The sequence below is a fragment of the Triturus cristatus genome, chromosome 8 (genome assembly GCF_964204655.1).
Source record: "Triturus cristatus chromosome 8, aTriCri1.1, whole genome shotgun sequence".
Taxonomy (NCBI): domain Eukaryota; kingdom Metazoa; phylum Chordata; class Amphibia; order Caudata; family Salamandridae; genus Triturus; species Triturus cristatus.
This window is the reverse complement of record NC_140591.1, coordinates 838,247,737-838,266,879: the sequence shown is the minus strand read 5'-3', so window position 1 is coordinate 838,266,879 and position 19,143 is coordinate 838,247,737. Positions and strand designations below refer to the sequence as shown.

Genomic DNA, 19,143 nt, shown 5'->3' with positions numbered 1-19,143 from the left:
AAAGACACCGCAATGGGAACGTCAAAGGCCGTTCCTGCACGGCATGGACCGTTAAGTCCATGCCTTGCAGAAACAGGGTGTGCATGCACACGGGGGTAAAACATGTGTCCCCCTGCATGTATCCCCAGGCCCAGAGGCACAAGGTTTTCCTCCCTGCCTCACTTTTCATGGCTGGAAACTCGTAATATGCTTGGTGGTGCTGCATTGGCAAAGCCAAGAATATTGCAGACTCAGGACCGCTGCACCACCACCGGGGATCACAGATCACCAGCGGTTGCGGCGGTCTCCTCAGTGTCCAACCGCCGCACTCGTGATGTGGCAGTCGGACCACTGATGCGCGTGGTGCCTGACCGCCACTGCACCTCCACCACGGGTTTGGTGGACCCATGGACCGCCAAACTTGTAATCAAGCCCTAATTGTTTTCTGCAAAGTATATTTTATGCAGAATAATGTTGATAGTGTTTAATAATTCAATCTGCAACATGTCTCAGAAGTCATGATTTTGATGCAGATATGGTAAAGTGCATCCTTTTCATCCTTTGAGAGGCTGCTAAGTTTGTTGAAGAACTTTGTGATGGTTGCCAAAAAAACTTTGCACATCCCTACATCAGACCATATCACCTTCAGATACATTTTAAATGAACCACACATTGAAATTCCGTTCAGTTCAGAATAATTGCACCTTGGCACCTTACGAGTGCTTGGAGTTTGTGTTCCAGTTCCTTAGAATTTTCTGAATACATTTATTTCATGACTACTCAGTGTGGCTTTTCCAAAAATGACTTTCTATAATGAAATGTAATATTGATTTAGACAGCAAGTATGATCTGATGTATTCTTTCTCCACAGGCCCTGATGGTGCACAGACAGTAGTTGAACCTCATCATACAGCTGTGTTAGATGATGGAGAAAGTGTTGCCTTTGAGAATATGGTGGGTGTCTGAGTTCGCTTTTTCTATTAGTTTTGCATTTCATTTCTTAATGTTATTGCTTTTTACCCATCCTCATGTTGTGCTGTAGAAATTGTGTTATGTTTCCCACATGTGAAGCACAAAACTGAATTCCAGCTTGAAGTTGGCCACAGATTCACCAGGGTAGTTGGAAACACCTACCCAGTCCTTAAGTGAGACTCCTGAAATGCTTCGAATTACACTGCAATACTAAACCTTCAGTTGCCCATCTATATGATTGGGAGGCTTTAGAATGTTTGTCATCTTCTCTTTTTTTCTGATGTCATCTTTAAACTTCCTTCTCGTTTTTCTTCCTTCAGCACAAATTGTTTTCTTTTCTTTTAGTAAAGAAGAGTTTTCTTCTCATTGTCGGGGACTAATCTAAAAAACAAAATTGAAACGTAAACGTTTAGAAGACATTCCTGTTTCAGGAATTTGGTGACACTAGATCATCCGTTCAAGCACCTATTTAGGTATCACACCAGACAACAAGTCTGCTGTATCTGAAGCCGATAAGACTTTTGAATCCAAGAACTGTAGTTTACAGAAATTAAAGTTCAGTGTGAAAAAGGCAGAAACGAAGGGGATCTTTGTATATAAAATAGAAGTGCTAGGGGGTTCCTCATATCTGTTTCTGAGATTAGGAAGATGAGGCTGACAGCGAAGAAGCATTTACTAATGAGATCTTACTTCCGTACATGGTAAAAGTTATTGAAAAAGCTATTCACAGCCAACTCGCCTCCTACATCAATGAGAACGACATCCTTGACTCCTCCCAATCAAGCTTCAGGAAGAACCGAAGCACCAAAAGCGCCCTCATCACTGCGACAGAAGACATCCGCTCCCTCCTCGACAGAGGAGATACTGTAGCCTTCATCCTCCTGGACCTCTCTGCAGCCTTCGACAGTCTCACACCCCACCCTAGCCCGCAGACTCTACAATGCAGGAATCTGGATCCAAGCCCTCGAATGGATCCACTTGTTCCTTTCCGGCAGAACACAGCAGATCAGACTCCCCATTTTCCTCTCGCAACCCACACAGACCACCTGCGGAGTGCCCCAAGGATCCTCCATCAGCCCCACTCTGTTCAACGTCTACATGGCCCCACTCGCATCCATCGTCAGATCACACGGATCCAGCATCATACCATACGCAGACGACACTCAACTCATACTCTCCCTAACCAACTAACCCAACATCTCGAAACACAACTTTCAAGAAGGAATGGAAATGGTCACCAGATGGATGAAGAACAGCTGCCTACAACTGAACACAGACAAAACCGAAGTACTCATCATAGGACCACATCCCAAAGCCTGGAACAACTCCTGGTGGTCCCCGCCCATGAAAACAAACCCACCCAAGGACCACGCAAGCAACCATGGATTCATCCTGGACTCCGAACTCAAAATGGACCACCAGATCAATGCCGTCACCTCTTCCTGTTTCCACACCCTCCGTCTCCTATGAAAGACTTTCAACTGGATTCCCTTCAAACACAGGAAAACCATCACCCCCGCCCTCAGCAGCAGCGGACTGGACTACGGCAACACGCTCTATGCCAGAATCAACAAGTAACCTCACCCGCAAACTCCAGAACATCCAGAATGCCTCCACCAGACTAGTCCTTAACCTACCGCGCCACTGTCACATCACCCAACACCTGCGGGCGCTACACTGGCTAACCATCAAGAAGAGATTCACCTTCAAGCTCCTCACCCACGCTCAAAAAACCCTCCACAACACCAGCCTCGCCTACATGAACCACCGCCGTTTTTTCCATGCACCTCAAAGATCCCTCTGCTCAGCCCAGCTCTCCTTCCTGACGGTGCCGCGCATCAAAAAGACCAGAACAGGAGCCTGCTCCTTCTCCTTCCTCGCTGCCAAGGCACGGAACACCCTCCCTCTCCACCTTCACCAGACACCATCTCTCTCCAAGTTCCTGAGGTGCTTCAAGACCTGGTGCTTTGACGAATAACCATGAGCTTCAGGCTACCGCACAAACCCTGGTGAGCCCTGGAAGACCTCAGGACCTGCTTGGCCTCTCGACTTCTCTGTGAATGCCAATGGAGCTGCGTACGTCTCCCCCCCCCCCCCCCCAGTACCTTGAGACCCTCCCGGGTAGTTGCACTTAAAAAACCCTTGTTTGATTGATTAATTGATTGATTGATTGATTGATTACTGAGAGTACACTCAGCAAATCACAAAGTTCTCTTAAGCACATCAGAACAAGAAGTCTATTTTCCCCAAAACAAAAATGCCTTTGATATCCTTGTGGGTAGTCCTAGCAGACTAGAAGTAGTAGAATTTTAGGCTTAAAGTTCTATGGGGGAGCTTCCATAATACTTAAAGACAGCCATGCAAGGGCAGAAGTGTCAAAAGCTCTGTAAGATACAATACACTTGACTATAGAGGACCTTGGCAAATCTGGATGTTTAACTCTCCAAATGTGCTATGAGTGTAGGAATTGGAGACACGATATAATTAATTTAATGTAGAACCAGTGTAAATATAGTAATGGTAAAATATACTATATACATATATGTATATATATATATATTTATTTAGAAGAAAAGGTTTGCCCCAAGAAGAAAGGCACTCACACGCAGATTCTTCTTTAATTTATTACGAACTCCAGCAAACACAGAAATCTGCATAAAATCCATCTTGACAGCCCTTGCTCACAGGCCATGAATCACAGACTGGCAAATAGTCTCACAGCTGATTACCATTAATAAATAAATATTCCGCCCTGAGTGGACCTCAGGTGAGTTAGACAAAGTGCATTCTGGTAATCTTAGTTCTGTAGAATGTACATTACCACAGTGGGTTTGCCAATTGCTCTACACATAATTCAGGCATAATTATTCACCCCACAGTGGGCTGATTAAATGTCAAAATTTCCATGTTGCCAGAAATACACACACAAAACATTTATATATATGTATATATTTTACCAAGTGGCAGTTATAGTTAGGACTACCTTTCCATAGGAGATGGCTATTTTGCTGTGCTTATATCTTTGGTGCTTGTTTGACGAATCTTCTTGAAACTTTCCAAAAAAGTGCTCTAAGTACCTCATCTCTTTCCTGGAAAGTTCTGGACCGATACAACAAGTGGGGGATGAGAAAAAGGGGTTTCCACAGGAATTCATGAAAAGGGCTACAGCCAAAATGACTAGATGGAATTGCACCAGTTTTGGCAGAATGTTAGATCTTGGTCCAAATAGCAAGCTTTTTGATGTAAATCCATAAGATTTTTTGAGAGATTATGGTTTAAAAACTTTGGATATCTGGACCATTGGGTTGACATTCAACAATTTAAGCCTTCTGATTGACCAAGAGGGCTGTCTAGGAGCAAGCACACTGATTGGCTGGCTGCAACTTAAAAATCATGCTGCAGGGACCATTTCGGGACTCGGGGACTTGGTCCCCTGTTCTGTATATATTTTTCAAAAAGAGTCCAAGGAGGCAAGGGGATACCCACTCCCCCTTGTCCAGGGCAGAAAGTTAAATAATAAAAGTTCTCTTTTTGCCACGATCCTGTATGATTCCCGCTGGATCGTGGTGAGAAACAAAAAGTATGGCGGCCATTTTTTTTAATGACCATTGTGGTGGGCCTAGATCCCTGGGTCAAATAAGCATAGAGTTTAATAAAGTATTATGGGGAAGTGGGTGTGCAAGAAGCACCCCTCCTCCAGGGCTCGGATTATTTATAGAGGGGAGGCTTGGGCCCCCACTGCCCAAGGTGATATTGGCCTTAGAAGGGCAGAGGAGAGTGGGCCCCTCCACTGAGTCGCTTTCGGCCATGGGGACCCCATTCCCCGGGGCCATCTAAGGCAGTGTCCTGTGGACCCCAACCCCCAGGACATTGTTAGTTTTGCTTTGCTAGCGGGAGCAGAAAAGCTTCTGTCAATGCTGGATCAAAGATTATTTTCTCTTTCCATGTGCTATGGCAGGCAAGGAACTGAGATTTGGTCCCCCAGTGGGAGAAACATTGCAGTGTGTCAATTTATGCAATATACATTTGAATATAGTTATTAGTGAATTTATAGGGAAAACATTAGGTCTGTTTTATCCATGATGTGCTGACCCCATAATAAAGCCAATTGTCCCGCTGACCCTTTGACAAATCCAATAGGTCTTCCTTTCTTAAAATGACATCCTTTATATTTTTACATCACACAGTCACAAAGTCAGCCGTGCACGACCATGGTGGTAGGTATTGAGTCTGCAGCCAGGCTATGTGCCTGTAAGGATGCTCGAGAGACAGACTAATGATACAGAAGAAACCAGTCGGGTTATACGTGAATGCGAGGGATACTGTTTATTCGCCACAGTAGGAGGCAATCAGTCTGTGTTACGAAAATGATTTCAAAGGTCAAATAATAACAGCCTCCGAGAATTAGTCTTATGACTTCTGGTTGTTGTGAAGGGTTTTGTCCCGCTACCACTCTCTACTCCTGGTTGTCTTGGTCCTCCCTCTTCGGGGTCTGGTTGTTCTCTCTCCGGGGATCTCCACACCAGGGCAGCAAAAGAAATAAAGAACAGAAAACACTCGGGTTAGGCTTTATCCTTTCCTATTCTTTGATTGTGCCACCTCCACCATAACGACGTGAGGGAAGGGAATATGGGATATCAGGGAGGGATCTTTTTAAGGGTTGTGAGGGATTATACGGGCTCCGGTAGGGTGCATCTCCTAATGGGTGTTCCAGCTACCCCACCAAAAAGACCCTCTGAGCGGCACTCGCCTGAGGCCACGACCCGTGAACCGGGCCGTGGCAGCCGGACCCGGGGCGTCCTCTCCTTCTCCTGAGCCGCCAGGCTTGAACGCAGTATACTCCTTTTCTGTGGTCGTCGCGGCCTCCGAGAGTCCTGCGCCTGGTTCTCCGACTTTCTCCTGTCGTCCCCACCTCCGTTGTTCTTCGGCAGCGCCTCTGGTCCTCCTCTCGCGTGTCTCTGCTTCCTCCGCTCCTGGTACTCGTTGCTCCGCTGTCCGCTCTCCTCCGTTCCACTCGCTTTCCGCGCTGCTCTCCTCGCTCTCCTTCCTGGTTCCGCCCCTCTTGTTCTGCATTGGCGGCTGCGTCCTGACGTCACGCGGTCCCAGCGTGACTAGAACGCAGTCAGTTTCCGGTGTGTCCCCCATGGAACCGTCCGTGTTTTCCGACTTCCGCTGTGCTGAGCCGTCCTCCCTCTTACAGTCGTCCCCCCTTAGGAATGGACGTTGGGGCCATTCACAACACGGATGCCTGGACAAATAATCCGCACTCAGCTGCTTCATCCCCGGCATGTGGAGGGTCTGAAATGAGAAGGGTTGCAAAGCGAGAAACCATCGTAGTATGCGGGAATTGGTGTCTTTATTCCGTGCGAGCCATGTCAAGGGAGCGTGATCGGTAAGGACCAGGAAGTGTCTGCCTAAAAGGTAGTATTGTAAGGATTCTATAGCCCATTTAATAGCTAAACACTCCTTTTCTACTGTTGAGTAGTTCGTCTCTCGGGGGAACAGTTTTCTGCTGATGTACAACAGGGGTCGCAGTTCTTCACCTGAGTCTGGTTGAGATAAGACCGCCCCCAACCCATGGTCCGAGGCGTCCGTTTGAAGGACAAAGGTACGATCAAAGTTGGGGCATCGTAAGACTGGGGTGGTACAAATAGCTTGTTTGAGGGCCTCAAAGCTGGCTTCCTGTGCTGCGTGCCATGTCTGAATGCGTGTGGGATGCGTTTTGGACAGTAATTCGGTGAGCGGACTGGCTATGGATGAGAAATGGGGAATAAACCGCCTGTAATATCCTATAAAACCCAAGAAGGAACGTATGTCCTTCTTAGTTTGTGGCCTAGAAATGGTGCGGATGGCTTCAATTTTATCAACTTGGGGCCTGATGTGTCCTTCTTGTATGGAATATCACAAATACTGTATTTTATAGTCCCTAAGAGGGATTTCTTCGGGTTGATTGTAAGGCCGGCGACTTGTAAGGCTAGAAATATGGATTTGAGGTGTACTAGGTGTTCCTCCCAGGTGTGGCTGAAAACCACGATATCGTCAAGATACGCTGCTGCATACTTTTGGTGTGATTTTAGTACCCTGTCCATTAGCCTCTGAAATGTGGCTGGGGCCCCATGTAACCCGAACGGGAGTACCTTGAAGTGATATAGACCTGATGGTGTGGAAAACGCAGTTATTTCTTTGGAGGTAAGCCCTAACGGGATTTGCCAATACCCTTTCGTTAGGTCAAGGGTTGACATGTACCTCGCTTGTCCCAGGCGTTCTACCATCTCGTCTATCCGGGGCATTGGATAGGTGTCGAACTTTAGGATCGCATTCACCTGTCTGAAATCAATACAAAAGCGCAGACTGCCGTCTGGCTTTGGTACGAGTACAATCGGAGAACACCAATTGCTCTGGGACGGTTCTATGATCCCTGCCTGGAGCATGTCCTCCACTTCCTTTTCCACTGCCTCCCTACGGGCTTCTGGAATACGGTATGGCTTCTGTTTTATGACTGTCGGGTTCAGAGGTACTATTTCATGTTGGACCAGGGATGTTAAACCGGGGTTTGTGGAAAACAAGTCTGGGAAGATGGTTATCAAGGCGCCTAGCTCCGCTTGTTGTTCAGTGGTTAATACTTCTCCGAAGGGAACAGAGGGACTCGAGGGGTCGTGGACCGACAGGAGAGGTATATCTAACTGCGGGGAGCTGCAGGCCATCAAGGCGGGGTTGGGTCCTCCAGGAGGCTGGGAGTCCTCCCATTTTTTTAGGAGGTTTACATGGTATATTTGTTTACCCCCTGTTCTATGGGGCAGTAGTATGCTGTAGGTGACAGGGGTGATCCTTTTTTCCACCACATACGGCCCTTGCCACTTCATTAATAACTTATCTTCTGTGGACGGGAGTAGTAAAAGGACCTTGTCCCCTGGTTGAAACACCCTAAGCCGACTGTTGCGGTCATAATATCTCTTTTGTGTCCCCTGTGCTTCCTGCAGGTTTTCATGTACGAGTCCCCATATGTGGTTTAATGACGTCTTTAGGTCAGTAACATACTTCAATAGGGGCTTCCCTTCCTCCTCTTCCCCCTCCCACTGTTCACTGGCCATATCCAATAAGGTTCGGGGCTTTCTCCCAAACAGCAGTTCAAACGGGGAAAACCCCGTAGATCGTTGCTCGTGCGTCCGTAAGGCGAAGAGAACCAGGGGAAGCTTAAGGTCCCAGTCTCTCCCCGTGTCAGAGACGACCTTGCGGAGCAGGTTTTTGATAGTTTTGTTGTACCGCTCCACAAGGCCGTCTGTTTGTGGGTGATAAACTGAGGTTCTTATTTTCTTGATCCCGAGTAGGTCACAAATCTGGCTCATCATTCGTGACACAAACGGGGTGCCCTGGTCGGTCAAGACCTCAGAGGGAAAACCGACTCGTGAAAACAGTGTTATCATGGTTTGTGCCACAGCGGGGGTAGTCATGCGCGACAAAGGGAATGCCTCGGGGTATCGACTGGCATAATCGACTATAACGAGTATGTACCGGTGGCCCCGGGATGGGGGGTTAAAGGCCCGACTAAATCCATTCCCACTCGTTTAAAGGGGATGTCTATGATGGGGAGTGGTTGTAGGGGTGCCTTAGTAATGGGCCCTGAGCTCGTATATTGGCATCGCACGCAGGCAGCGCAGTGTTTGGCAACGTCCCTATAAACCCCTGGCCAGTAGAATTTTTCTAACAGATACTTCAGGGTATTTTCCTTGCCATAGTGCCCACCCCCCATTTTATTATGGGCACAGGGTCCCGGAAGGATAGGGGAACAAGCAGTTGAGTTTTCTCTACTGAGTCTCTTTTTTCAGCTCTATATAACAATCCCCTTTTTACAAGAAAATAAGGTCCTACCTGGTCTGGTGGCTCTTCCTGGACCTGTTCCCAGGCGTGTACAAGCGTTTGGTCATCCCGTTGGGCTGCCCGGTAACTATAAGGAGGTGTTCCATCAGTATCTGTAATGGAAAGGGGAAAGGCATTCCGTGATCTTTGCGAACAGTAAAACTCTTTTTTATCATTACGCCTTTCCCTTCTGCTTTTCTTTTCCCGGGTTTCTAGGGCTTCGATCTCTGCAGTACGAAAAGGAGCTTCGTCTAGCCATGTGTGGGTATTTCTTTTCATTCCTTCTATATAGGTTTCGAATTTTGGGTGGTCGGTCCCTATGGTCCTCCTCTCGCGTGTCTCTGCTTCCTCCGCTCCTGGTACTCGTTGCTCCGCTGTCCGCTCTCCTCCGTTCCACTTGCTTTCCGCGCTGCTCTCCTCGCTCTCCTTCCTGGTTCCGCCCCTCTTGTTCTGCATTGGCGGCTGCGTCCTGACGTCACGCGGTCCCAGCGTGACTAGAACGCAGTCAGTTTCCGGTGTGTCCCCCATGGAACCGTTCGTGTTTTCCGACTTCCGCTGTGCTGAGCCGTCCTCCCTCTTACAGTGCCCAACCCCACGCTGCGCAAAACCAAAGGACGTGTACTGAGGGCGGTAGAGAGCCCATGGGGTGGGGTCATGTGCAGGGCTTGACTGCAGGCCAAGCCTTGTGTTTAGTCGCACAACACCCACGACCAGAGGCTGTGAGAAGTGGGGGATTGGGCAATGCAGGGTATTGGGCTCAGGGGCTGGTCATAGGCTAGGCCCTGCAGGCAACCTCACACATCACATGGTTTGGGACATCTTACTTCACGTTAAAATAACCCTAGAATCTGAAAAAACAAAGATTAAAGTGACGCTAAAATTAGCAATTGTTTTTGTTTCTTACCTTACATTAAAACAAACCTTAGAAATTAACTGAAAAGTACACAGGTTATAGTTAAGGTGAAAATGTAAGCTGAAACATGCCATTTTAAATTTACAAAACCACTGAAATTCACCAGTTATAGTTATCTGAAGTAACTATAACTTGTGCTCTAAAGTAACTATAACTCGGGCTCTTGACATGCACTGCTTATGACCTCACATATTACATCACTCATGACAAGTTCTATGGCATCATTGATAACATCACTGCAACATCTGAAATGACATATTGCAAATTATGGTGCATGGAGGGGGCACATGTTATAATTACTTTAGAGCATGAGTTATGGTTACTTAAGATAACTATTCCTAGTGAATTTCAGGGAGTTTTTGTTTAAAATGGTATGTTTGAACTGACTTTTTTACCTAACTGTAGCATCACTTTAACTTTTGTCATAATACCATAAATTCTTGATGGTGGAAGTAGGAGATGTCACAACAGCAGTTAAGTTAACAATCAAGTAGGGTTTTCTGTTAAGGTCGCAGAATACAAATTTGTTATAAGGGCTCTAAAGTCTGAGGATGGTGTACAGAAATGTTCAGAAATTCTTCATTCACTGTGGTTTTTTTAGTGGGACCATCACTGAGGCAGCATTCTCAGAGGAAGTCCCAGAAGGCCACTCCAGATCCATCTCCGGGGAGGTATCAAAGCAACTGGTGTACTGTAGATACAGATAGTCACTAGTACCCTCCCTAGAGGGGGGGTAAAAGGTTACCTGCCTCACTGCTATCTTCATCACCATGAAACATGATGTTCAATATCTGAAAGAGTTCTCAATCAGAGCCAGATAGCCCCTCCAACGTGGCAACGTACACAATGTGAGACAAAAACCGCTTTGGATATCTCTTCCATCTCCTGCTGTGCTTTGCATCAGGATCTGACCAAAATGGATTTCCTCTTTAGAAAATTTGCTATGCTTTATAATGTATCCAAAATTGGTTCCATCACTTTTTTTGTATATGCAGTTGTGTTAATTTTTAAGCACATAGTTTCATAAACAGCACTATAATAGTGCAGGTATTCAGCCCACACGTGTCTCCGTTCTCTGCTTCCTGGAGGCTTAATAAATATAACACAAGCCATTACACCCATGGGTACACTCTATTTCTGTTGCAGCGCTTTGATATCAGGATTGTGCAATGTCAACTTGGTATTTTCCCTGGAAATACAAGTTCTAAAAATCTCTTGGTTACAGGTATTAAAAAACACATCAGCTCCAGTCTCAAAATGTTATATGAAAAATATTCTACTACAAAACACATTAGCCCCAGTCTCAAAAATGTGTAGATGGAAAAATATTCTACTACAAATCTCATCACTCTCTTCTCAGATGCTTGTTACCACAATGTAGTAACAATAAATAGTAGCATGTAATATCCGTAACATTATTTTAAGAATTTCCTGTACATGTGGCACCAAGTACACACCTATGCTCTGATATGAATCTTTTTATACTTTTTTTCAAGTTGTTCACACTATTAAATATGAAAAGTATAGAATGTTTGTCATTCTGACAAGTTATGCTTCACATGATGCACCACTGTACCTTGATTATTGTCTTGTAAAAGTACAATGATCGTGTTTTCACAATATGGCTTGTGCAGATAGGCTCCTCCCAGCTATCGTGAGAAGGTCCTAAATAATGTGGCAAATTAATACAAATATGCCAATTACTACCTGATACTGAATTAAGATGAGAAAACTCAGCACAAAGTTGCTAATGACAGTGATTGAAAGGACTCTGATGATATACAATATCTTAATTGCAGTTAGGTGATGGGTCCAGTCACCAACAGAGGTGCAATGTACACCAGATGGGATGGTTGACTGTAATCAATGTTATTAATGGATATCTGAATTATCAATTACCGTCTGGCTGACCCTGATCTTATCAGATGATATACAGGGCACCGATAACTGTGGACGTGCCTGGTCACTGCTGACATCTTGAAGCCTAGTGATCCTGAACTAATACTGGGATCCTTTACATTTGGTTGAGCGAACCTTGAGGCAAACGAATTAGTCCTGGTTAATTGACTTCTTCAGTACTACCTCAACAATCTGCTATTAATCCATAAAAACTCTTTTAGTCCTGATAATGCCCCTTAAATTGTAATGGGTCGAAACCGCATTGACAATCACGGAAATGTGAATTAAATATCTGTGAACCAGTTTGGTATCGGAATTTGAAGGACCCATGAACTGTACAGACCGCAAAAACCTATATTGTTGTTCCATTGCTTTTTGCATTATGCACATTATTGCACTGGTTTCTTATTACCCCCTCGATGATCGCTTAAGAACAGAGCCCTTTTTTAAAACTTCTTTTGAAGCTGTTAATGCAAACAGAATACTTTAAAAGTTTACAAATGAGCCCAGTTCTCTTTATCTCAAATAGTTTATTCTCTTGATAATTGATTGTGCAATAATGCAAATGTAATTTATTGTTCCACTCAGAACCTCTGTTATTTATGTGAGACACCACCAAGAGCAGCAATCTTCAACCTCCTCTTCAACCACAGCACGGCTTCCAAGTTACTCTGATTTCCCCTTGCATGACCACACAAAGTCAGCAGGGGGCAGGATTCTGTTTTTCCTACCCGGCTTAAAATATATCTGTTTAGATCGATGGGTGCTGCAAATTGCTCAAAAAGGTTATGCCCTGCCATGCATTTCACTGCTAACTCCCTTTATATCCCACCAGTGCCTATTTGTTTTGGCTGATCATTCCCCCATCCTTCTGAAGGAGGTCAAGTGACTTCTGGCCGTAGAGGCCATTGAGAGAGTACCAGATATATGGATGGGTGAAGGGTGTTATTCCCATTACGTCCTGGTGCCGAAGAAGGACAGAGGGCCCAGGCCAATTTTGGATCTTTGCACTCTGAATGCCTTTTTATGGAAGGACACATTCATAAGGCCCAGGTACTTTCTGTCCTGGATCGCAGAGTTTGGTTGATGTCCTTGGACTTCCATCACGTTTACTAATATGTTTCGGTTCTGCAGTCCCACAGACGTTATCATTGGATAGTGGTGCGAAGGACCATTTTCACTTTGTTGTCCTTCCCTTTGGCCACATATCTGCCCTTTGGATATTTTCCATGATGATAGGGGTGGTGGTTGCAGACTTTTACAGGTTGGAGATATTTTTATTCCTGTACCTCAACTAGTGGATTCTCAAAGTGGGTTAGCCACAGTTAGTCGCAGACCACCTTCGGGCAGTGGTCATCCTTCTGCATACCTGGGATTTTACGTCATGGAACCAAATTCATATCTGAGACCTGTACAGAGGATTCTTTTCATAGGGGCCATCATGGACGCTGTGGAGTTAAAGGCAAGTCCTCCCCCTCAATGTCTTTGTTGCATTCAATACTTGATTCTGATGTTCCAATCAATCCCAGCTCTCGGTGAGGATGGTCCTGAGACTTCTTGGACTTCTGGCCTCATGCATCTTCCTGGTCTCTTGTGTCAAATGTGGCTTTGCAGTGGAGCCTCCTTCTCCAGTGGGCATAACACCCAGGGTTTCTGTCAGACAATGTCGGCATCTAGATTGCTAGACATCACAGGATATTTGGTAGTAGCAAGTGGACACCTTCTTGTCTTGTAGCGGGCCACTTTTACAGTAGTGATCAATGCCTCGTCTCTTGGTTGGGTAGGTCACCTCAGAGAGGTGGAGATCAGGGGCTGTGATCTCCAAGGAAACAATAGCTCCTCATCAATCTCCTGCAACTTTGCCCTATCCCGTGGCCTCTGAAAGCCTCTCAGCCGTCCATTAATGGAAGGCTGTTGCAGGTCCTGATGACCTCCTTGAGGTACTGCAACAAGCAGAGTGGTGTAGGGTCTTGGATCTTTTGCCAAGAAGCACTGGACCTTTGTTTGAGGGTGGATCAACAAGGGATCTCCTTGGTACCCAGTAATCTAGTAGGGTCTCCAAATGCCAGAGCAGACCTCTGCAGTTGTTGGCTTGCACACCACAATTGGCTTCTTCATCCATCTGTGGCACAGGACATCTGTGCTCATTGGGTGGGCCCTTGTTGGTTCTTTTTGCCACCACCAAGAATGGGCAGTGTTGGGTTTACTGTTTGTTGAAGCTTCCATTAAGAGGATCCATAATGAGTGCATTCTGACGCAGTGGAGCACAGGCCTTCTGTACTGTTTCCACAGCTATCTCTCATACCTTGATTTCTGAGGAAGGTCGGGACAGACTGAGCCCAAGTCATTTCTATAGCCGTGCCAGGGCTCAGATAGTATGGTACCATGATTTTATTAGCCTGAGCATTAGCCATCCAATCATACTACCTCTTCGGGAGGTCCTACTGCCTCAGCAACAGGGCAAGGTCATACATCGGAATCTTCACAATCTACTCATCCATACATGGAGATTGAGTTACGACAACTGAGGAGTTCCAAGTTGTTGATTGTGCATGTGATTCCCATGGCCAAATGCCCTCATGAATATTTCCAACTCTTTGGGCCGTTGAGCTAAATTTGTGGTCTGATGTAGGTACCATCATCTTGACCCTTTAAAGGATGAGGTATCGGATGTTTTATTCATTGTCTAATCTTTGGCCCAGCACAGCTTTGCTGTTGGCTCAGTTAAAGTTTATATGTTGGCTGTCTTGACCTTTTTACTTTAACCTCACTAACGTTTCCTATTGAAGTCACCTGTTGTTATAGGGTTTTAAAAGGCTTAACACAGATGTTTCGTCAAATCCCTCAAAGGAACCTCAGCGTAGTCCTCAAGTTTTTGATGTGCGCACCTTTCAAGCCCATGCACAGTTCTCCTCTACAGGTCCTCACCATCAAGATGTTTCTTCTGATCTCAGGTAATTCAAAGTGCTGTATCAGTAAGCCGTGTGCACTGTCAATGCAACCTCCATACACCACTTTCTTTCCTGGCAAATTGGTGCTGAGAACCCAGGCATCCCTTCTGCAAAGGGCTTTTTCACCATTCCACCTTAGTTTTTCCATCACCCCTCCTAAATTGTTCTCTCTGCCATATCCTTCAAAAGAGGAGCAGAGACTTAATCTGTTGGATCCTAGGCGAATCCTCAGCTTTTTACAAAGAGTGCACAAAGGAATACCATGTAGATGGCTAGCTTTCATGGGGTTTGCAGGTGCTGGGAAGAGCAAGGTGGGGTAAAAACAGGTGGATCGTCCTGCGCGTAAAGTCATGCTTTGTCTTGCCAAGAAGGAACCACCAAGGCAGAATGTGCTCATTATGTCTCAGCTAATGCTGTCTCGGCTGTTTTGGCATGGGGTGTTTCTACCCTAGCCATCTGCCCGGTTTCTATTTTTTTTTGTGGTCTTCTATCGCGAACTGGACCCGAAGGTATTGGAGCGCTTTACATGAGCACCAGTTAGGTTACACAAGGACACATTCATTTTTGGTAGGCATGGGGAGATTAAGTGATTTGCCCCGATTCACAGGATGGTGAGCCAATGCTGGGGATCGAACCTAGTTCCCCCTGCTCCAAAGTCGGCAGCTCTGGCTGTTAGGCCACTTCCTCGGCCCTAATGTTCATGCTTCATAGAAGTCCATTCATACATTGTCCATGCACTACTGCCTTGACAGTTAAGTCCACAGAGAAAGTTTAGCAGGACTTTTTGGTATGAGTCTACTCTTCAGACCCTCTTCCTTTTGAGAGGTACTGCTTTGGTTTCTGTTCTATGGATGAGGAATCTGCACGTAGAGTTGTCCATCAAAGAACGAGTTGCTTACCTCCTCCACGCACTTTCTAGTGGACACTTTAACCGCAGATCCCCCTTCCCTCCTACTCATTCTGTGCAGTGGAGTCCTGTATCTGTTAAAAAGGCCCCAAGTTAGCTCTGACGCACTCTAAACTCACAAATCAATGCAAAAACTCAAGTAGAATAACTTTTTCCAAACTGTCGGATTGTGTTTTTTAACACTTCTTTTTGAAGAAATGTCAAGTAAAGTGAATTCTACAAAGGAAAGGAAAAGGAAAATCGGGAAAATGACCTTGTATTAAAAAATAACCCACAGAAGAAGACCAATCAAAGGGGACGACACATGTAGCTTGTTTGATATAAATTGACATATAGAGTGAAGGAGATACTAGAAAAAGAGGTCATTAGCATCTAAAGTTCCGTATGTTCATAACCTCTCCCTAGATTGACTTTTGAAAATCTTCATAGTTTTGGGGACTAGAAAAAAAGTAGACTCAAGATACATGTTTATGCCCTGCTTCTTGTTTGCAACGTAATTTGAGGACAATTTGATTACTTTCATTTTAGGTCGTATTTACTCTTTTATGCATTTTAATGTTTATCTCATTTCATCTCAACGAATAATTTTATGCTTTTTTTAAAAAAACATGGTTCTGTTTCTGGCCCATTATTGGATTAAAGAGCCTAATTTTTGTGGGTTTCTTTGTTAATGCTGTTTTTAAAAAGAAAACATTTTTTTTTAACTCCATCAGTTATTTGTGTAAACACAGAACCCACCACTGCAACCCGGCCTCGAAGTAATTAATGACTGATCATGTTTTGTATTCCAGCACGTTCCTAAATACCTGAAAGGGGTTTTAAACTTGATTCTAAACTTGTATTTAATGGTTTTGCACTAAAGATCTTCATCTATCATCAGTTTCAAATATCTTACAATACGACTGGGTGCAGAGCATAGATGACCGAAGTCAGAGAGCTAGATTCTAAAAGGTGCCCCTAGCCCTAATTTTCACGAGTTGGATGCGCCACGTGTAAAGTGGGGCAGTACGCCCCACTGACAATAGAAAAAGACCATCTCCTTTGTATGTATGCACTGACAATATTTATGTATGTGCAGAAATTATTGCACACATACAATAAGCACTGGCCCAATCCCTGCTCTGTTTGTGTGCATGTACCTCACTAATGTGTGTGAGGAAGATGAAAGCCACCACTCCTGTGGGTTCAGTCCCCTTGCTGCAGTGTGTATTATTAATTACACCACCCACATAGATGATAAAAATATATATGCCTGCCAGAAGCACTACTGTTTTCCGGCTGGGGTGTAGGTTAAAAGCACTGCTGAAACACTTTGCAGGGAAACGTTCCTTTGTCATGTAAGAAAACCTACTTTTATTTATTAAAAATACACCCCTAATTCATGCCTTTTAAGCCCATAAAGCAGTGTGCCTAGTACATAACAATGTGGCATGCTATATAATTAAGTTAGTGACTGGAGTCCTAAAATCTGTTTAATCGTATCTCTAGTTCCCCGTACCTCATTTTAAAGATGATCATGTCTTTTTGCTCATTATTTTTCCCAGCTTCCTAATTGGTTCAGTTTCCTAAATTTAGGCAACCTCTGACTCCCCCCTTTGTCCTTGGGCACTGCCAGAAGGATTAAAATAAACATTCGGATTGCAGCTGACTCTAGTGACCACACCGTCATCCGCTTCAATCAACACGCATGCACAGACATCACCCAATGATTACACTGACACTTTCTTTGTGGGTGAAGAACTGCTGCAGGTTTATTTCATACAACATAGTATGATAATAAAATTGGGTTATCTTACGGGCGATCCAGGGCAAGCAGCCCCTAGCTGCTCCGCCCGCCTGGTGAGCCAGCACACACGGTGGGTCGATGCCCGGCAGTGTGGCACATAATTATTTTCAGATCATCCACTGGGTCACGTGATCTGTCTCCTACTCCCGCCCCTTCTGACAGGGGCGGAGCATGTTGTGGCACACCCCCGGTTGGTCAGGCCCCCCAACCGCCCGAAGGACTAACGGGGCGCCGTCGCGGTCTTCCCAGAACCCCCTTCGGCTCCTGGACCTTGGCTCGGGCACCCTTACTGTGCCGGACAGGGGTACCCTTACTGTACCGCCTGTCGCAGAGGTACCCTTACTGTACCCGTCTGCCTCCAGATCGCCCTGTAACTCCGCCTGCAACGCAAAAAGAAAACATTAAAACATTCCAATAACGCGCTGTCTCTGACACGTAGGGTAAGCGGAAAGGGTGGGAATACGCGTGTCCAAGCTGGAGCGGCGCGCAGGAAACAGAGGAGGAACTGGGCGAGAGGGCCGCCTAAGTAGGGGGGCAAGCCTCGCCCCCACCGGCCCGCCTCCACCTACACACTATTGGGATGTCTCCTCCCTGGGCGTAGCCTCGCGCGCGAGGCAAAAGAGGGGGAAGGCTGCGACGGGCGGCCACTAGAGGGCTGCCCTGCTGATGTCCCACTGCGTGGGACGCGGCCAGCGGCATAGTGACCACACCGTCATCCGCTTCAATCAACACGCATGCACAGACATCACCCAATGATTACACTGACACTTTCTTTGTGGGTGAAGAACTGCTGCAGGTTTATTTCATACAACATAGTATGATAATAAAATTGGGTTATCTTACGGGCGATCCAGGGCAAGCAGCCCCTAGCTGCTCCGCCCGCCTGGTGAGCCAGCACACACGGTGGGTCGATGCCCGGCAGTGTGGCACATAATTATTTTCAGATCATCCACTGGGTCACGTGATCTGTCTCCTACTCCCGCCCCTTCTGACAGGGGCGGAGCGTGTTGTGGCACACCCCCGGTTGGTCAGGCCCCCCAACCGCCCGAAGGACTAACGGGGCGCCGTCACGGTCTTCCCAGAACCCCCTTCGGCTCCTGGACCTTGGCTCGGGCACCCTTACTGTGCCGGACAGGGGTACCCTTACTGTACCGCCTGTCGCAGAGGTACCCTTACTGTACCCGTCTGCCTCCAGATCGCCCTGTAACTCCGCCACAGCTCTGGGGAGGCTATCGTCGCTGCCAGAGCCTCCCTCCCCTAATAGGTGTTACTGATGTCCCCTGCTAGCCAGCGCCTCTTGTACGTCGAGCAGGAACATGTCCATCCCTACCCTGGACAGGTGCACCCCATCCGCCTCGTAGTACCCCTCAACCTTCTCCTGGATCAAAGCATGTCTGATGAAGCCCATGCCCCTGCGCTCCATAAATTTCTGCATGGACCTATTGAGCCTTCTACGTGACCGCTCCACCGCTGCCGGTGACCTGGCCCCTCTCCAAATCCTGCGGGGGACAATTTCAGACCACCCGACCTCGCATGACCCCCCGGCCTGGCTGATGGCCTGCAAGTCAGTTTGCATTGACAAGAGCAGAGCCCTCCTCCCCCTGGCAACCAGGTCATTACCCCCTAGGTGCAAGATGATAACAGAGGGTGGAACCCCTACGACTGCCAGGCGCTGTTCAATTGTGCCGCAGGCTTCACTCCATTTCATGCCCGGGGAACCCAACCACACAAACTGTGTATTAGCAAAATTCTTCGACCAGTTCCTGTGTGCTGCCCAGCGTTCCAGCCTCGTGATGTAGGAATGTCCCATCAACCAAACTTGGTGACCTGTCAATGAAACGATGAAGCGGCTTTTAGGTAGTCGTATCTTTATTACACA

General features: G+C 46.4%; 1 protein-coding gene across 4 annotated transcripts in view; it reads left to right on the top strand.

Moving 5' to 3' along the window:
- PIR (pirin) overlaps window positions 1-19,143 on the top strand; it is a 515,558-nt gene that overhangs the window by 408,123 nt on the left and 88,292 nt on the right. For all 4 annotated transcript variants that reach the window (XM_085622324.1, XM_085622325.1, XM_085622326.1 and 1 more), the window contains one exon: window positions 851-933. In XM_085622324.1, the coding sequence (XP_085478450.1) occupies window positions 851-933 (83 nt within the window). The remainder of the gene's footprint in view (window positions 1-850; window positions 934-19,143) is intronic.